Below are 21464 nucleotides of genomic sequence, written 5' to 3'. Positions count from 1 at the left end.
ACAGCAAAAATCTCCAGATACTAGAGCTAATTACAAGTGGCATCACGCATTGGCAAAGCCAATAGGTCTTCCATTTTAGCTTTGCTAAGGATTTTCACCACCAAAACAAGCTTTTGCGACTTTTAGCAAATTCATTATACCTGGCACATTGGTTTCTGGTCCTGGTAGAATCACTTTCGTGTAGATAAGTTAAAAAATCTTGGATTGACAAATGGTGTTGCTAGGCTGCCAGAACTCTTAGGGTGACACACATGGCATGGGGCATATGACATCTATGAGATGCCCTTCTTTACAGTTTGCCAAGTGCACTTCACTGGCCATAGATTATGATCCTTTTCCAGTCTCAATAATAGTCTAAAAACGACCTAAAACTATCTGGAATTGATCACAAAGCACAGGGATGTTTAATAAATCTAATGCCTGACCACAACTTCAACAGATGATCACAAAACGTAAATGCTTTCACGAGAAACAATCTAAGGTCCACACTTTTTGCGGTACTGTCTCAGGTAATTCTAATAAGTGCTGCGTTACATATGACTTTTTGTAAGTGGGAGCATTTAATGGGTGGGTAGAGTGTATATTTATAGAAAGGATTACACTATATTTGTAATAATTATTAATCTAATTATATTTATATTTTGTATGTTTTTGATTTGACTTAAGAAGAAAACAACTAGCAGCGATAACCTGCATTGGACAGCGCCGAGTCTGTGCTACCATCATCGAGGCCGAGCGCCAATCTGCCTGTGTTTGAGGAATATTGGTTTCTTGCATTGAGACTTTTGGACCCAAATAAGCTTCAAGGCTGAGGCTTTGCATGAGTCCTGTGATAGAAACAAGTATTCAATTGGTCGTTTGGTTTTGTAAATGCTCCTAAGTTTCCGAATTCAATAATGGCACATGATCATAACAAGCAGAGGTCAGAATAGCCACCACTTTGGTCATATTTGAATGGCTTGATGATAGGAATCCTATATGTTCTCTCCTTCTGTCCCCCTCATCAATATGTCATACTGAGGTGAGCAGGGATAGGCACATTAAGCTGTTTGCTGACGGGCTGGGCTGACCGCTACCAATTTACCTTCAACCCGATTGGTGTAATGTAAGAGCAGCAAGCTGGGTCTTAGAAGGCAGAGACATGCAGTAAAATGTATTTATGCAAATGTAGTGGCCATATTGAAATGGTTAGTAGCCTACACGTATGACTGCTATGTAAGGCAACATAATACAAACATGTGCACTCCACAGATCACTATAGAGGAAAGTTCCCAAAAAATGTGACCAATGGTAAAGTAATCCCTGAGCAGAGATGGCTGCCAGACAACACAGTAACAGAGATGGTGGTTGGGGCAGGGTTTTCAATTTAGATCAGCAAATTAGATAAAGAGCATGAAGACACGTGTATCCGATTGGAGTGCTTAATGAAAAATAAAAATGTTCACCCCTAAATGGCAGGAGTGGGAAGATACAAGTCAGCCAATCAAAATGATGGAAAAGAAGCTATGCTCCAGGACGGGGACAAACAGAAGGAGGAGAAAAGCCATCAAATACGAAGCAAGCAAATGGAAGAGACAATACAAAAACACCGACAATAAGGAACTATGGGCCAGATGCATCAAGCATCCATTTTGCGATTCCTTATTAGCGAAAAATAAGGAATCGCTAATAAGGAATAGCAAAATGGAATGCATCAAGCAATCACTATAAAAATAGCGATTCCTTAGAATTCCTTAATTGCGACTCGCAAATTGCGAGTCGCAATTAATGAATACCTCCCCATTAATTCCTATGGGCCTAGAGGCCCATAGGAATGAATGGGAAGACAATCGCAATTTGCGAATCGCAATTAGCGATTCGCAATTTGAGATTGCGAGTTCAAGGGTGCAGGGGTGTCCAAAGGACACCCTGTTACACCCCTGAATGTGATCTGTACACATATGTTGCGCGCACACATGCCCTTAGGGCATGTGTGTGCGCAACATGAAACTTTGAAAAAATGAAGAAAAGTGCATTTTTCAAAGTTTTTGCAAATTACCATGAAGTTGTACTTCGTGGTAATTTGCGTGCCCTATTAGCGAATTCGCTATTTTTGATACTTTCATGCATTGCATTTAAGGAATCTCAATTTGAGATTCCTTAAATGCAAACAATCGCAATTTAGCGAATTCTCTATTTGCGATTTTTGCATTTGGGATGATGCATCCCAAATGCAAAAATTGCACTCGCAAAGGGCCAGATTCTGAGAATCTGGCCCTTTTGCGAGCGCATTTCGCTTGATGCATCTGGCCCTATGCCCTCTTCATGTTTTTGCAAGCTCACAACAGGTTATTGTATTCGCAAGACTTAAAAATATGGGACTAAGTATCAAACTGAACAGCCTCATCATTCACTAGAACGTTTGATATATTCAGCGAGGCCTCCTTTACATTAATCAGTGCACAAAGAAGCCTCGTTAGTACTTAAGGAACTTTAAAGTGGCAAAAAGCCACGCGCGCATGCGCACCGACACCAAAGAAGAGACAGGTGCTTTGTGGCATGCGCCAGAGTTTGTACATTGTCCGGCACAGCGCACCTGTCAAAGAAAACCAATGTTAATAGCGAGCTCTTACTTTCCTTTAACGCCCAGTTTTGTCTTCTTTACTTAGCCTACTATTTCGAAAAAGTATTGACACACACAAAAAAACACCTTAATGCAGTGTAATTTCGGTCCTGTTCATTTCTGACTTTTTGGAAAAATTGTCCAGGGCCGTTAAACGACAGGGAAGGCGTCTTTCTTGTTTAAAAGAGAAAATGCGTTCTGGGCCCAGAGGGCAGAGCTTCAAAGCCACCGCGGGAGCCGTGTATTCAAAAAGAGGCAGAGAGTGGCTTGTATTTGAAGAAAGTAATTACTGGCGCGGGGCCTTTCTATGCATAAGGCATTCCAAGGGGGAGGGAGGGGGGACTACTGTTCGTCCACACGAGCACGGGATTCAGTATGGAGTGGCTCGTAATGACAAAATAGGGTAAGATGCTTTCAAGCAAAAATGAGTGAGATGTCTTAATAACATGTTGAGGAGTTTATTATGCTCACCTGCCGAGCACTCACCACGGTCCACATGAAAGGACCACCACCGGCTCTATAAAAATGTAAAAGTGCATGTTTTTTACACGCCTCCAGTCCGGTGTTCTAACGGTTTTTAAGCTCAACCTCTTGTGGAAAATAAGAACATTGAGCAAGGTCACTCAAGTTAGTCAAGTGGGGACGGATGGGAATAGAAAACAGACCTGCTGGTTGGACAGTTGACATCACAGCCACTGACCAAATTTCTTGTCTGTCTTTTTTTTTAAAGATATTACAAATTCGTAATAAATGGAACCCGAAATTCCCACAGGCAGATTTAACAGGTAGGTGTAGTGATAATTAATACGTTTTTGGCTACTACTGCATGAACAGCAAAGGGTTTGAAATGCGTTTTTTTCAGAGGCATAAGCTGTTATTTTGTGGATACAACATAATTCCTGCAAAAAAAGGATTAATCAAATCGGAGGCCTAGTCTCAAGTCTGCTTTTTTTTAGGTCTGGGTTGCAATAAGCAGCGATCTTGTTTTTTTTGTTTTTTTTGTTTTTGTTCAGCACTTGCGCTCCCCATTCAGAGCACTACAGAATGCTTCTTGTTGGGTGAGTGGAGATGGGACACTGCAAAGGCTGCAAAGAGTGATAACATTGTGACGAGGTGACTGTGTTTGGGCAAAAGGTGTATTTTCTGACCTTTCGTTACTTCCGAACATTAGATGTGAGAAGGTAGTGCAGTGGAAAGAGGTTCAACAGAAAATCTTCTGAGTGAAGATATTGCCCTCAGGCGCCTTTGCATCTTCACTTGCTGGATAGATATTCTGTTATGGCAGGCCACACTCAGGTCTTTCTTCAGTTGGTGAGGCCGCAGCAATCTAGTGAAACAACGTGAGGTATTCCCGTGCACTGATTTAGCAACTATGAAGAGGGTTTCAAATTCACCACTACTTCATTGGAAGCCAATGCAGCACTTTCAGGTAAAGGGTAATATGCTTTAACATTTCAGGTGGAAGATGAGGAGGGCTTTGTGAGATGGGAGACTGTCATTTGGCCACCATCTTGGAGGCAACTCTATCCTAGGCACCCTGCAGCAGACTGTGTACTGCAGCTGATCCGGGTATCGGAATCTAGCACATGAGAAGTGTCAAAGTGGGGTCTTGTAAAGAAGACACATATGGAAGACTTTTTCATGACGGCAGAACCAAAGGGATCAGACTACCACCCTTCCTCTCCGAACCCACAGAGATCAACTGCGGAGTACTCCAGGATCATCACTCAGCCCCACGCTCTTCAACATCTACATGGCCCCCCTCGCCACCGTAGGCATACAGCATGGGCTCAGTATAATATCCTATGCCGACGACACCCAGCTTATCCTCTCCCTCATGAAGAACCCCGAAGACACCAGACTCAGCTATCAGAAAGGAATGAAAGACGTTGTAGCCTAGATGAGCAACAGCTGCCTAAAGCTCAACTTGGAGAAGACAGAGGTCCTGGTCCTTGGACCTTCCCCACATCTTGCCAACTGAAGTCTCTCAGAGGAAACAAAGAGTCACCTCAAAAGTTGCTACGCGATAAATGGGGATGTGAAAGTGTTTTGACTTTACCAAACTCAGCAAGTGTGTATGAGGTGTGCATGCATGCAGGCTCTCTTGGGGAGTGATGTATGTGTGTGATGGCACTAATAGTCCAGATGACACTTTTATTACTACCCACATGAACACTTTAATCAACATTTGAAGAAACAAAGAACGACATAAGCCTGAAACATTTCAAACATATACTTGCAGGTTCCATACAGCTGTTTCATGGCGCATACCTTATTGTTACCAGAATAGTAGCTTGGGACCTGCAGATAGCACAAGGCTCTCTATCGTGATCACAAAAGCATTGACCTTCTGAGCTAGCTTAAAAGTTCAGATCTGTGACCTACGAGTAACACGCTGTACCCTGCAGCATGCATATTAAGCAATATGGTCTTTTATGCTGAATCAAATCTGTGATCAAAGATTGCACATAGATTTCTGCAAAGTTTGGATTAATTACCCCAAACATCTCGCCAGTATTGTACCTGTTGGGAATTCACGGATCTTCCCCGGCAGCTGCCTTATCCCGCTATCCTTAAATTCAGTCTGGATGTGACCAACTAAGACAGAACAGCGTTAGTGTCACGTCCTTATCGGGCAGAAATGTCCCAAAATAATGCACATGCCAATTGTCATCGACTTCACTCCTCGCCATGCCAGTTTTGATAACTCTGCTCATCATAAGCCCGCCCCCTTTCTGGTGTCACCCCTAACACCACTCACTATGATTCAGCTAAAGATGCCTCAATGACAGCAAGTTTTCTATATTAGATAATCACGCATGAAATCAAGAGCACAAACCTAACACAACCAATGCACAAGAAAAAAAAAAATGTTTTACTAACTACTAATATTGGGTTCCAGAGTAGCACGATACTCACCAAAAAAAGTCTGTCAGTGCCTCATTGGGGGTCATACGTGCTATATAAATACATTTACAATTACAATCTTTAACGGATACATAATGGTTGTATGAGAAAGCCACAAAGACTAGCATGGACGGAGTAGGACCTTGGACCGAGTTACTCTATCCATCTTTTTCTATGGCATTGGGTTTATTTTTTTCTCCAGTTTTAAAGTGTTTAAAGAAGTAATATGGAATGCTGCTACCCAGAGCTCAATGTTGTGCGGTACCGTGTGGGAATCCTACCTGGCCTCCAGCTTGTTTACAGTCTGTTACTTCTATCCCTCTTATCAGGGTCCCCAGGAAAAATTACGCCTGACTTGCTTTAAATTCTTTATTCTGCCTTAAGTAGGCTTAGAAAGGCTTGAGAATTGAAAGGTTACAGTGGTCACGCTATTTCTCAGCCAGATCTGCAAACCCTTCAGGAACTTTGTGGTTCGTTCTGATGACATAATCCCACCGCCGACTTCAGCCCCACCAATGGAAACAGTCGGTCCTCTTTGGGGATCTTCCTAGCCTTGTGCACAGAGAGGAGGACCAGATGAAATGATCACAAGGTTTAAATGTTTTGAACTTTCCAGTGAGATTTAGAGCACTAACTCTGGCCAAAGCCTCCTGTATATTTATGGCTGCCTCAATGTGGACACGTTTCGCCACTGGACAGGTAGCCAGTGAAGGGCTACCAGACGTTGGAAGGGTGTTCTAAAGTTGTGACTCACATGAAGAGTGTAGTTACTATTTTATGGGTCTACTGGCTTTGATAGAGCTTGGAGTGGACAGGCCTGTATGCGGGGAAATACAGAAGATGACCCCTTAGGTGCAAAAAACAATGAGCCATGATAAGCAGTGTTGAGATCCCTTTTTTAAACGGAGTGCCGCTGCACTGGCCTTCACCCAACTCTGCTTCTTCCCTCCACCACATTCATAATTCATCACTAAGTAACAAGAGGATTTTAAGGTACGGCTCGTTGCCTAAACCCAGGTTGTTCATGGTATGGCCTCGCTCTTCTCACAGAGGGGTACTGCTTAACCCCTTCGAAGCTAATGACGAGCTGGGCTCGTCATGGCGCTTACCTGCCGTGCGCGGATGACAAGGCCAGCTCGTCATGAATTATGGTGATTGTGGTTTTTCAGCGCAGGACGGGAAAACGCCTAGCAGCCATGTGGTTAAGTCAGGTTTCATGGGCGACATGGGATCCTTTCACTTGATGGTAGTTACCAATGGAGACGTGGTACCTGATGTCCACATCTGAGGTCATTTTATAGGAGTTTGTGGGATGTTTCATGTTATTTGGAAAAATTCATGGAGAATCAAGGGCACATGCTGATATTTTGGGAACGGGTCAAACAGATGTAAATAAAGTTGAACCTCATATTTTTTAAGAAAATATGCAGCCAACTAATGTTGATATTTTGGTACATGCATGGCCATTTGAAGAACTTTAATGTGTCGCCTGAGGCCATTATCTTGCTGCTAGCCAAGAAATCCCGGATTAAGTTTGGTGTCATTCGGAGGGCCTTTTTGGGTGCAGTTTCCAAATCTATTTTTACTCATTTAGTAGTTCCAAATGGAATAATAAACCACATTTTTGCAAAGGTTTTTTTTTTTTAAATAAAATGCATTTGGATGAAGAATCCTTCAGCATGGTATGACTGTTCGCCCAAAAAATTAATACACATTTTTGGCAGACCAAATTATATTTTGGTTCCAAATTCGTATGGAAAGAGGCAAATCTACCATTTCAATGACCCTACACGCTAAGATTAGGCAAGCTCGGGATGAATTTATAGTTTTGTGCTTTGATTGGCACAAAACATGATGTCTTTTGGTCATTTCAAATTAACTGCTCTGCGAATGTCTGGAGGTTGGAGCAATAAGGTTCGGTGTGGGAATAGCAGCAAAGATGGAGAACGCTGGAGAATGGAGGGTGGAGGGCAGGATGGAGGAAATAAGAAGGAAAAAGAGGGATTTCAGATAGAGGTACCACAGTTGGAGGAAAGTAAGAGGAAAAGAGCAGGAGGTGTAACAGACTGAAGAATGGAGGTTGATGGAACCTGAAGCGGGACAAACATTAGAAAGGAAAGGAGAGGTTATAAAAAGAAGAATAAAGAAAAGGAGGACAACAAGAAGAAGAAGGTCCGCAGCGAGAGGAATGAAGGGTGGGATGGGGAGAAAAGGAGAAATGCCATATTCTTAAACTTAAACAGGGGCAGACCCCCAGGAATTAGGCAGTAAAATTGATCACCTTTTTCAGCAAAGAAAAAAAATTATCTAGATAATCTATCATGTTAAATGCATTGGTAAAAGAAAAAGATCCCAATTCTGCAGAAACTGTGCTGGTTATTTACAAAATGAAATGAAACACATTCTGTAGATCAGGTTCACAAGGTTATGCACCTACAATCAACGATCTTCTCTTGCACGTGAGGAAAATAACTCCATTTTGTTAACAATATCCATCCTACCTTCCACAATAAAAAAGTCAAAACATATATAAATTTGCATTTAATAAAAAACAGGGCTACGTATAAACGATTCTTGTAATAAAAGGGTGTCCTTTTTATTTACCTTTGTACTGGTGTCAGTACTGAGCTGAACTAAAGTAAAAAGCACAGCCTTCTACAATCTTTACTTTCGTGCCATTGAATTTTACTGTTATACTAAACAAACTCATGTGTCATTGTGCAATACTGCACAATTTGACAAAAAACATGTCTGCACACCACATCTCGTGGATTTAAACATTTTTGACAGTGTATTAAATAAATATTGTCTTTGTAATAAGACTACAACAACATTTTTTATATGAATACATACATGCATCTGTATAATTTCCCAACAAAGTCCATTATACAGTTCAATATGAGCAGCCATGATACCTGAGTGAACCAAATATATGTATACTTTTGTTTAAATTGAGTTCGAACCATAGGGCTGTTAGCAGCACCTCTTTCCAATAATAAAGTTCTCTGCTGAATGCTAGTGTACATTATATATTCACTGACACACAGACCTTTGAAAGAGATATAAAAGGTATGGCACTCTTTAAAACTCTTGCTGCCCCATTGTAAAAAAAAGGCCTCTATGAGAACACATCGAAAGAAACATGAATTTGCTTGTGTAGAGAACCAACATATTTTTAGAACCATGAAAGAATACATTTTTCCAAACTCTTCAAAATATTTTTAAGCATTAAAGTTTTTTTTTCTCAAGCTAAGAAGAGCCCTCCATTTTATCCATCAAAGTGGCAATATTAACAGAAAAGGGGCACAATTATTGCTTTCCAAATACATTAATACACCAATCAACAGGAGAAAAGTTAACTTTTAAAAAGTGCCACGAACTGTGCTGCACTCCATGTGCAGTGGTTTTTTGAACCTTTGTTGAATCTGAGATATAAACAAAAGATTTTTTGCTGAAGTCTTAATCGCCAGCATGTGCATTGTAAGACAAGTTCACTAAATCTATATTTACGAGAAACTACTGCTTGTCCTGCCCAAGGTTCATATTTGAAATATGGATTAGAAAGTATTCCTTACTACAGGCAGAGGGATGCCCCAGAGCGCAGCATGCATGTGTCTTGTTATAAATGCAGTTGTTCACCAAACATGAACCAAGAAAGACATCCATCACAACAGCCCCCAACGTGAAAAGCAAACACAAACATGGGATCTGCAATGCTTGATCCACCTCGTGTGCAGTGTTAAATGGACAGTGTCATCAGCCCCACATCCATGGCTGCTCGCCGCTTTGTTTGCAGTAACACTGGCGCCCTAAAGCAACAACAGGCTAACGACTTTTCTTAGCAGGCTAGCAAGACACAAGAAAAAAAGTCAAAAGCAAAATGTGCGATGGTCATTTACGAGAACCATTTGTCAACATTATCCAGATGTGTTGGACCGGCAGTCATCGCGCTCCAGCATCGTCAGTGTGAAAAACAACGTGTCGCTATCGTATTCTATATGCAGAGCAATATCTGCTATTTAATTTTCATTTGCAGTGAAGAATTCAGATTTCACTTTGAAAGTACCGACAGAAGATCTCAAGGTGCCCTATGCCACTTGCATTTTTATTTTTGTGCATTATAGTCAATCATTCATAATAAGAAAGATTCTCTGAGAAATCATAGGGGGAAAAACAATAACATAATGAATAATTAAAAAATGAACATTGGACAGAAAACGTGAGATCTCTGATTGAGAAGCAACATCTTCTAGCGACAAGTGTGGCCTAACTACAATAGAAAAGCAGACTAAAATAGGAAGTTTGGCTTGCAACAGCAATATTCAAATATTGTCATCAGCCCCACTGAAAGGATCACCGAGAAAAAGACTAAAAAGGTAGGGCACAAGGTGAGGGCAAACTGATGACATCAGAAGAACCTGCGTTTCCTATTGGTGAAAAACGAAAAAACCAACTTCCAATCATAACAAAGCAATCGGAGGGTATGGGGCCTATGACCAGACTTGGCCTCAACAGGTGCAGGCTACACTAATCCTGGGCAGTCCCAGACCTCCGAGTTTTCCTCTCTGGGAAGGATGCTTGCCAAGAAACAGTTACCCCCTACACTTTCCGGCTTTGTCTTTCTTAGAAAAGATGTAGACATGAAGTGCCTGTGTGAAGAGTTGGAAATTGGATTATGTGGAGCTACTCTAAGGATTTTCCGAAAATTCTGAAATATATTTATTCAAATTGGTGGGGAATTTGATCCAATGGACGAATTTACCCTCATTTGCTCTATAAGAAGATTAAATGTCAGCTTGACCTCGACGCACACGTATTTTGTCGCACAAAGTTAGAATTGCTGAATTCATTGAAATGGCACCTATTCAGTACAGAATGGTACCAGTATAGTGCGGTGACCCGTGGGAGGGGGTGGAAAACTCGCCACTCGATGGACATTTGGCACAGCCATGTTGGAATGGGTTCCTCTTTCTGAATCTAAACGCGTCCCTTTTGGGTATCTGCCAGTGTCATTGCTGGTTCCAGTTCATGAGTAGAGCGGTGCATTTTAGATAGCAACGAGTGCTCTCAACTTCAAGCAGCGAGCTTTACTGATACCGTACCAAGATACTGGAGGATAGCTGCCAGCCACTAGCATCTTCAGAGGGGCCCAGGTGGGCCCTGCCCCGGCTCTATTTGTCCAGCCTCAGAGAATGCAAGGTGGCTCAAGGAGTACCTTGCTCACAGCTGGCAATTGAGATGATCTGAACAGTCACAGGTCCGAATCCCAACAAAGCTGACTCAGAACTATCATCCTGCTAAGGTCGGTAATATGACTACCATACGTTGGGTAATAGTAGCATCTGCCTTTAACAGTACATAGTATTTGTGAATGTAAGTGCTACAAAAATATCACATTATTATTATAAACACATAATAAAAGTATAGCAGCATTAATGCCGCCATGAAGTTGCTCAAAGGGGAGATTTAACAGAACGATGAAGCATGGCTGACAGATGCAGGCATTTACAACGAAGCTGTCAATGGGAAAATGAACATGGGGGCCTAAGCAGAATGTTTATGGCACGCAAAGCGAAGATTTTTACAACATGGGTGTCCAACACTGGCGCTAGAAGGCTAGATTCAAGCCAGAGTTTCAGGATAGACACTAACTTTATTGCAATACATTATTCTTCGGCGAAGGTCCTAGCATAGATCTGGCCCTCCTGGGCATACATTGGACATCTTGATTTGCAAGAATATGACCATAGCTGCTACCCCAATGGAACGCAAAGAGGAGACGTAAGAAGGATAGCTGGAAACCTTTGGTGTTTACAAGAGGGCATAATACAAAGGACCCTGGGATTTCAGGGGGTCAAAAGCTAGGCTTTACAAGAAAGGCCGGAGCACCATCCTTAGTTCCATCGAAGGATGGAGTGCATTGGAAAGCAGGGGGTTGGGTAACAGCGACCACACTAAGGTATTTTAATAAAAAAATTGAAAACAGGGTCATGGATGCCATCCCTAGGAAGCTGAAATGTGCGACTAGACGGGAATATGAGCTGAAGGGACATCATAAGGCACTTCAAACAGAAGTCTTCACTGACACAGCGATATAAAGGGCGTCTTTACAGGGCGTCTCACTGGGGAAATGTATCTGCCACAACCAGGGAACTTGCATGGGTGGGGGATAGTTTTAGGAATAGGCATGGGCGCACAGCTGGAATAAAGGTATTTTAGGAAGGGTGATGGGGACCCAGCAGCCACCTGTAGGGCTTTCAACGAGGAGGATTGGAAGAAACATATGGCCAGCATGGACCCCAGAGCATAGCAGGTGCGAAAGGAGGCGTACACACAACCTTCAGACTTCTTCAAATCAAACGTGGTGGGAAGGAGAGTCCAGCCAGCACACCGGGCACTCGTAGGACTGCCAGAAAAGGGGTTTCATGGGACACAACCACAATCCTTGGGATTTCAAAAAGGGGAATTGAAGAACTGATGCTCGTGGGTCTTTAAAGAGGGAAAGGCATGTGCAGGGTGGGAGCGTCCCTACCGACGCCCTAAGAAGTTCAAACAAGGACTTCATAGGAAAAGGGAAAACAGGATGTCACGGTAAGGGACTCAGGACACACATGCCATCCAAAGGTAACTCAAGGGAGGATATTGTTACCGCAAATCTACACCCTCTCCTTTCCCTAAATAGTGCTTTGAAGCTGCCGAATGTCATGATAGGCGATACAAATAACCAACTGGAGGGGTCATCACAAAAAGGCCTCGACCGCACCTCCAAGTTTCGTAAGACCAAGTGAAGGAGTGCAGAGTGGGGGGCTCTGGAGCACACCTGTTAAGACAGGACCCAGCCTGTCAGCCTCTCAGGTGGTGGAGGAGGGGCGCGGCTATAAAGAGGCACTGGACTGACGCCTCCGGGCCTTGACCTGAGGTCCAATATGCTCTTTTCTGCTGCGGATAAACAGGAATATGTACAGAAATGGCCAAAATTGCGAGCATTGCCTCCAATAGGAGCAGGTGCCAAATTCGGGCCCTGAGGCAGCCAGGTGAGCCCCGTCTCGTCCAGCTTGGGGAGGGAGGGTGTAAACTTCTCACCTCCTCCCCCCTCCGTGCCCTCCTTCTCTCTCCTGGCATGCCTGCCCCCTCCCTCCCCTCCCCGGCATGCCTCCCTCCGCTCACCTCGCTCCTGCTCGGATTGCAGGCAGATGGGGATGTTCTTCTTCCAGCCCGGCATGTTCCCGCCCGGCCCGCTCCGGGCGCTGGCTCCCAGTGCTCCGGTCGCACTCCGCGCTACAGCCCGGGCGCTCGGCTCCTTCCCCGGCACATGCCGGGCTCTGCAGCTCGGGCTCGGCGGGTGGACGGGCACCAGGACTCGCCGCAGCGGCAGGAGCGGTGGCAGGCTGCCGGGGGTGGGAGGAGCGGCGGGCGGGCCCAGGCTGGGGCTCCCCACTCCCCCGGCCGGGGGATTGGCTGCCGCGGCCGCCCGTGGGAGCAGCTTCAGCTGTCAGGATGGCCTCCCTCCCGTGAGGAGAGTAGGGGCGCCCGCCGCACTCTGCCCGTCTCTTGCACCCGCTTTGCCTCTCTCCCTGCCCTCCTCCTGATCACTCATTCTGCAATTTCTCCCGTTTCTCTACCTTCCTTGAGTTGTTTTCATCACCCTCTTTGACTTTTCTTCCTCCCTCATTTTATTTCTCCTAAGTGGCCTGCATTGTCCAAATTACTTTCTTTTTATTTTTTGTTTACACGTTTGCTTTCATCAGATCGTTTTATACTTACTGCTAATCATCCTTTCTCTCACTTTCGCGTTCAATATTTTTCTTCCTTTCTATAGTGTTGTTTCTTTCTTTGTTACTTTAATCACTATCTTTTCTAAGCTGTTATCCCTCCCCCCTTTTCCTGATACTTTTATCACGTGACTAACTACTATCTCTCTCCGAAAATTTCACTGTCCATGTCCATTGTTTCTGTTTTTTGCTTTTCTCTTTTTCTCTCTAGCTTCATCATATTTTCACCATCTTCTCTTCTTCCTGCCTTCGTTTCTCTGCCTTTCATTTGTTACATTTTTCACTGTCTTCTTATTTAGTCTACTTTTCTTTTATACTCCTACTTCTTCTTTCTTCATTTATAACCATTCTTTTATTTTATCACAATCCTTTCTTGCCTCAAATCCCATTTTCTTCGAAGTTTTTTACTCGCTGAGCTTCTGTTTTTCTTTTTTCACTACCTTTTCATTCCTCCATTTTCTTCCTTTATAATGTTCTCTTTTCTGTTTCTATAATTTCTCCCTCTCTTTCTTTCTATTTCTACCTTTGACAGTCTCGTTTTTTTGCATTCTCTGTCATCCAGTCGACCGCCCTCTCCTCTCTCTTTTTTCACTTTCTTATCCTTTCTGTTTTTCTTCATTTCTCTTAACATTGGTGCTAGACCCAGGGACACGCCGCAAACCGGTCTGAGATAGACTAATTCATCCTGTTATGCTATACAAGTTTGTAAGGTGCACAGCCATAGCAGGGTTTTTTGGCACTAAAAGATCGATTTTGGAAGTACAAAGTTGTCTCAAAGGGTGAGCATCCAAATCTCACCTTGTGGAGGACAGTCCAGAGTTCTGCACCATAGGGAATGATGTACCTCCTACTCTCACAAGACTGAGAATGCTGTTACCTCCAATAAAGCGAAGGGGCATTTTGTATTTATGTGGGTTTCTGATGGATGTTACAACAATTTCCATAATTTAATTTACTCGTTCTGTGGTTGGGTTATTTCTGCACCCTCCTTGATTCAGGTAAGGCCGCATGCTACAAGAAAGTGTTTAGAGGTGACAAATTATACCACACAAACCACAGGAAAGCCTTGATTTAGTTTTCTTGGTGATAGGCAGCATTGGAGGGCCTTTGTTTCATTTGTTTGTGGATGTAGTGAACAATTTACAAAAAAAATAACCTATGATGCAACCATGTGAAGCAGTCAACATGCACTTCAAGGGGTCTGCAGGAACCGTACACCATGTGAATGATAGGAATAGCCAATCGGGTAAAGACAAGGACATCATCTAGGTAAGCTACAGAGTATCAAAAAAAGCATTGTAATACATGATCCAGGAGTCCTAAGAAGATGAAAGGGGCTGTGGCAATCCAATGGATAATTTGTTGAATTCAAACCGGCTTTGGATTTTGAGAAAGGCGATCTTGTGATGATCAAACCTTTGGTGGATGATTTGCGGTCGCCTTTTATAAGCTCTAACATGCTGAGGTATTTTACATTTCCCACTTATTCCATCATTTTGTCAGTGGCAGCTGGCACAGATCAGGGGTGGCGAGGCAGGGGAGTAAAAAATAAATATTACACTTACTTCTTTAAGGCCGCTGTCTCTCCCCCACTTCTCTTCCTGAGAAGTCCAGGAAGCACATAGGCTCCCCTAAGCCAATCACAACGCTGCAGTCACCAGCATGACAGCAGCGTCTTGATTGGTCTAAGTTCCATTGTTCGGTGCCCAGACCGGGAGTGGGAGCCTGTGCAAGTTCTCCACCCAGCTGTGCAATACAGCTGGGTGGAAAACATGCTAAGTGCGCATGACTGTTTGGCCCGCTCAAAATGTCTGGCGAATTCGTTATGAGCTCTTAGAGAGTGCCCACAACTCCTCCCCCTGCTCTGGACTGCCCAGCCCCGCCCGCACCTAGAACTGAGCCGTATGGAAAAATAAAACGATAGTAGCATTGCCTTATCATTTTATTTGTCCTTTTTTGCACCGCTAAAAAGCAGTGGGGCAATGCTCCTCCACCTTAGCGGAGGAGCCGCTGCTACATTTTGTCAGACCTAAGCAAGGATTGTGAATGGAAGAATGAGATCTTATTCAGCCATCAAAAGTCGATACAAACTGATGGAACCATCTGCTTTGGCACCAACATAATAAGAAAGCTTCAGTCACTCATAGATTGCTCAATGGTAATTTGTAACAGGCTATTTATTTCATCCCGAACAGCTGTTTGGAGGGCTCCTTGTAACTAAAATGCATGTTAATGAATTGTGCCTTTTTAATCCATCTAGATGCTGTGTTTCATCACATGTATAACCTGGTTTGCTTGAATACACGTTGCTAACTTTATCCATGTGACTAGTGAGTTCTTGTGGCTAGGGCACAGGTTTATGGTTGACCAATTCCTGCCCAGTGCTGGACAAACAATGGGGGACCTATCTTCTATGGCAGTGGATCAGGAATGGCACAGACTATGTTGTTGGAAGTAGCTTCCTTTTGTGTCTTGTGAAGTATATGTAAGTGCACTTGAATAACGAGTTTCATTCATTCTAAAGGAATTCAGTATGATACTGGACTCACTACTCCAAAATGTTGTAGAGCCCATGTCAGTGGGATAACCGTTTGTTGTCTCTGATGATCAGCAGGGCTAGCACTTTCTCTCCTGGTTCACATTGTGGTTATGTGACTAGCAGGAGTCTGAAGAGGCTAAACCAGGTAATGGTTGGGGATTATCTTGGTGAGTGAGCAGTATTCATGGTAAGGTTTTATTAGTTTAGAAGAATATAGGGGACTCAGGTACGTCAGACAATAATAATAAGGAAAAAAGCACTGTTTTCCTTATAAAGCCCTCACCTACCGACCTAGTCGGTGGCATGCTTCATCATCGGGCCCACCACAGTGGCACCGAATGTGCCCCGGGTGTGCTGCAACGCCAGGTGACTGCGGAGCTGGTATATTGCTGAGTGTGCAGTGAAAAGGTGAGAAAGGTGAAGATTAAAAAGCTATACACGAGGTCCCAGCACCCGAGGGTTAACAATTTTTAATAAACTGGGCCTCTGTTAGCAGGTTAAAAAGGCAAAGGGACGTAAAAAGGAGTGCTATGATGACTTCTAGCGTCCAGTGTGGTCTACATGTTTCAGCCAGTGCCTTTTGAACTCCACTGAACTGCCCTTCCTAGACTTGAACATCAGACCGGAGAATGGAAAACTCACCACTACCACCTTCTACAAACCTACAGCAAGAAACTCTCTACTAAGGTTTGACAGCTTTCACCCCCGACACCTGAGGGAAAACTTGCCCTGTGGGCAATTTCTACGCATCAGACGTAACTGCAGCAACATCAAGGACTATAAACTGCAATCCAAATATCTAGTGCACAAACTCAGGGATCACGGCTACCCTTCCAGGATTGTCACTTTGTATCGTTCAATAAGGCCATTAGTCTGGGGATAGTTTACAAATGTGCATAATTGCTTGATTGGGATTGCTCCACATACGTGTTTCATTAGCTGCTGAAGCACATTACAGAACCTGGATCAGAACGTTTGCACTATATAAACATTAGAAATAAAAATGCAATCTGTTAAATTAATAAAATCACAGTGAAATCAGAAATGGATGAAAATGGTTGAAAAAGTGTTTCAATTGTTTGAGAACCAGCAATAAAGAAGAAGGAAAGCAATCATTTATATGAAATCAATGCCATGCAACAGACAGTTCTTTGAAGAAGGTTTTTAATTCTTGGAGTTTCTCATTGTAGGGTGTTATTTCCAAACCAGTAAAGAATTTTAACTTTGTAACCAAATAGCTTGGGATCACAAGGAGAATGGTGTTGAAGGTGAGGCATGCTGACTTTGCATAACTGGAAAGTAACTATAGAGCCTTAGGTGGTACAGCATACACCGGAACCTGGCCCCATATGAAGCAGGTTGTCCCCAAGTGCCGGTCTGAAAACCAGAGGACATTTAATGAGGGAAAGTCCAAGATGTTTACAGGAAGTTGTGGCTTCTTTTGAGAGGATTCTGAACCGAGTATCAGAAGCCTCCAACCATGAGGATGAGTGTGGGAAGTTAGTTCCACATTTTTGCACTAAGCACCAAAAGTGTCACACCCTTCGTGTCAGAATTATGTCTTGCTAAGGAAGTGTGAGATGGTGATTTGTCTTCATTGTTTGGTTTTGACTGTCTCATCCTGGTGCAGACATAGTCAAAAGACACCAAAAAACGGAACTCATTGGCCAAGCAGGTCATGTTCACGTAACTCTGCATGTGGCAAACCTTTTCACTTCTGAGGTTGGATGTCTCTTCTTATAACCCAACATCAACAATACCTTTTAATTAGTGTGAATATTTTAGGAGACATACACAGAACATTTATATAGTACATCTTGCATTGACTATTTTACTGCTTTCTAAACCTCTATGGTTTGGAAGAAGAGCCGGGATTTTCTTTATGTTATGCACCTGGAATAGTATAATCAACACCATAAAATGACTTGTTGTAAGCGTTCCTTTAATTTACTCTCAAATAATGAACATGATATCCACAGTTCGGCTACAATGACGTTGAAGTAAAAGAAAGGGGCGAGGGGGGTAAAAGCCTCCTTGTATGATATTCAAATTTCCCTTTGGAGCCTAAACAGATATGCATTTATTTTTAGTATTTGACTGTAATTTACTTGATTTTATTCAGAATGTAATTTCTAAGATTTGGGATTCCAAGGCTAAATATTGTTCCTCTCCCATTAAGTCTGTTTGTGATCATCATATGTACCATACTTTGAGACAAAAGTTTTGTGATATTGGGAAAGGAATCTATGAGTACATTTGATGTGACCCCTGGAGAATACCTCATGGTGGCTTCGAGCCTAGAGAGAGGTCAAGATGTAACGCTTAGTTCTCTTCTCAAAGGAAAATAGCAATGAATTTAAGAGATTCGGATGACTCCCCATCAACTACTTTCCGCAGTAGCATCTGCTAATTTAGTTTATTTACTTCATATGGGCATGTAGTGAATGTATGCTAAACAAGCTTCAAAGCACAGAGAAAAAACCCTCAAAATATAATAATATAGAAACATAATAAACGAGTAAAAGTGAAGCATAGAATATTGAGTAAAACACACACAATAAACGAGTAATAGTGAAGCATAGAATATAGTGTAAAACACAAAATAAAAAGTGTATCGCCAGATAAGTGTCTATTAACAGAATAAACTCCCAAGATTTTCTTTTACCCTTTGCATGGGCATGAGAACATGGCGAGGGTTAGATGGCAAGTCATTCCAAAATGGAACTCCAGCAGTAGAAAACATCTGACCAATGTCAAAGGCTCCAGTTTTATTCCACACGAGAATGGTGGACGAACATTTCAGATTTGTGATGCCAAGAAGCCACACCCACACAGGGACCAAGGTGATATATCTCCCACTATGCATATGAACGCTAGTCTGGTAGTCGAGAGATGGAAAGTGGCCTGACGGTGCTGCTGGTATCCTTAAAATATCAGATTGAGTTTAAGATGGATTCCAGAATCAAATGAATTTATTTGTCCTGCACATAAGGAACAAGCATTTGCAATGCAATAGGTCTCGTATTAGGAAAGTTTGAGCTATTGGTATTGTAAATTACAATTTTTTTATTTATGTGTTTGTTTTGAAAATAGCAAAATTAATAGCTTTGTCATTTGCAATGCCAATGGTTTTAAATTTCGCAAATTTGACACCTATAGCATTTGTAATGCAATATGTGTTGTATTTACGTGACTTAGATGTATTGATATTACAAAGAACAATGGATTTAAATTTTTTTAATAATTAATACTTAAATAAAAGTTATTGTAATTTATAATGGCAATAGCTTAAACTTTTGTAAATAACTTTTGTGAGGATTATGTGCAGTGTATTTTATTGTGACGAAAATCCAAGAACAGAGGTGAAATATTAACATCTTTTTGTGACATTTGTAACAAAGCTAGAAACATTGAGAGAACCTATTTGAACCAGATGTTGAATGGTTGCACAGATTGATGCTGTGGTGGCGACGAATGATGCTGTGGCGTTCAGTGATGCTGTGGCAGCTCATAGTGATGTTGTGGTACCCCTGAGTGATGCTGTGGTGATGTGATAGATAGAGTGAGTGTGATAGATAGATAGATAAATAGATAGATAGATAGATAGCGCGAGGGCGATAGATAAAGGGAGGGTGATAGATAGAGTGAGGGCGATAGATAGATAGATAAATAGATAGATAGATAGAGTGAGGGCGATAGAGTGATGGCGATAGATAGATAGACAGATAGAGTGAGGGCGATAGATAGATAGAGTGATGGCAATAGAGTGAGTGCGATAGATAGACAGAGTGAGGGCGATAGATAGACAGACTGATAGAGGGAGGGCGTTAGATAGAGTGAGGGCGTTAGATAGCGTGAGGGCGATAGATTGATAGAGAGAGGGCGATAGATAGATAGAGTGAGGGCGATAGATAGATAGAGGGCGATAGATATATAGAGGGAGATAGATAGATAGAGGGCGATAGATAGAGGGAGGGCGATATATAGATAGAGGGAGGGCGATAGATAGAGTGAGGGTGATAGATAGAGTGAGGGTGATAGAGTGAGGGCGATAGATAGAGTGAGGGAGATAGATAGATAGAGGGAGATAGATAGATAGAGTGAGGGCGATAGATAGATAGAGGGAGGGCGATAGAGTGAGGGTGATAGATAGATAGAGTGAGGGTGATAGATAGAGTGAGGGCGATAGATAGATAAAGGGAGATAGATAGATAAAGGGAGATAGATAGATAGAGGGAGATAGATAGATAGAGGGAGATAGATAGATAGAGGGAGGGCGATAGATAGAGTGAGGGCAATAGATAGATAGAGTGAGGGCGATAGATAGAGGGAGGGCGATAGCTAGAGGGAGGGCGATAGAAAGATAGATAGAGTGAGGGCGATAGATAGAGTGAGGGGGATAGATAGATAGATAGATAGATAGATAGAGGGCTATAGATAGAGTGACGGCAATAGATAGATAGATGGAGTGAGGGCGATAGATAGCTAGATAGATGGATAGAGGGTGATAGATGGATAGAGGGCGATAGATAACTAGAGTGATGGCGATAGAGTGAGGGCGATAGATAGACAGAGTGAGGGTGATAGATAGATAGATAGAGTGAGGGCGATAGATAGAGTAAGGGATATAGATAGATAGAGTGAGGGCGATAGATAGATAGAAGGAGGGCGATAGATAGATAGAGGGAGGGCGATAGATAGAGGGAGAGCGATAGAGTGATTGTGATAAATAGAGGGAGTGCGATAGATAGATAGAGTGATTGTGATAGATAGAGGGAGGGCGATAGATAGATAGATAGATAGAGGGAGGGCGATAGATAGACAGATAGAGTGAGGGTGATAGATAGCTAGAGTGATGGCGACAGAGTGAGGGCGATAGATAGACAGAGTGAGGGCGATAGATAGAGTGAGGGGGATAGATAGAGTGAGGGCGATGGATAGATAGAGTGAGGGCGATAGATAGATAGCTAGATAGATGGATAGAGGGCGATAGATGGATAGAGGGCGATAGATGGATAGAGGGTGATAGATAGATGGATAGAGGGCGATAGAGTGAGGGTGATAGATAGATAGAGTGAGGGCGATAGATAGATAGATTGAGGGCGATAGATAGTGAGGGCGATAGATAGATAGAAGGCGATAGATAGATAGAGGGAGATAGAGAGAGGGCGCTAGATGGATAAAGTGAGGGCAATAGATAGATAGATAGTGAGGGTGATAGATAGATAACGTGGGCTCATATAAAGCACTCTAATACCCCTGGGCCAAACTCGCGCTACAAAATAAATACTACCTGACAAGAAGACTAACCACGCACACAATACAAACGCAGAGAGGATCATTAATTGTTCATAAAGTGTAGCGCCCTGAAACGTCCGTTGCTCTATATGATTTGGCTTTTCCTCTTTAAGGGATTGTTTTTTGCGCCTTTGTTTCAGAAAAAGGAAATGTTTTGTGTCAGGAAAAAAATCTGCAAAGCTATTGATTTGTTCACAATGTGTAACACGCTCTTTTCCGGTCCACTGGGATCCTCCCCTAGGGCAGGCTAAGCCTCTTATATTGATCGGTTGGTGCAAACAGGAAATTTCCACAGAACAGCATTCCGACAAATGATACAACATTTCAAAAGTGGGGAGCCCCGTGG

The 21464-nt window shown here is 42.8% G+C and overlaps 1 protein-coding gene across 1 annotated transcript in view; it reads right to left on the bottom strand.

The window, feature by feature from the left end:
- The window catches only part of GRIP1 (glutamate receptor interacting protein 1), a 1198832-nt gene extending 1185962 nt beyond the window's left edge, over window positions 1-12870 (bottom strand). Inside the window, exon 1 of the mRNA XM_086919026.1 lies at window positions 12677-12870. Coding sequence (XP_086775152.1) covers window positions 12677-12731 — 55 coding nt within the window. The 5' untranslated portion in view covers window positions 12732-12870. The remainder of the gene's footprint in view (window positions 1-12676) is intronic.
- Between the last annotated feature and the right edge of the window lie 8594 nt (window positions 12871-21464).

This window comes from Lissotriton vulgaris, chromosome 1_1 (genome assembly GCF_964263255.1).
Source record: "Lissotriton vulgaris chromosome 1_1, aLisVul1.2, whole genome shotgun sequence".
NCBI classification, from domain to species: Eukaryota; Metazoa; Chordata; class Amphibia; order Caudata; family Salamandridae; genus Lissotriton; species Lissotriton vulgaris.
Note: the sequence above shows the minus strand (reverse complement) of the source record. Positions and strands in the feature narration are given on the sequence as shown.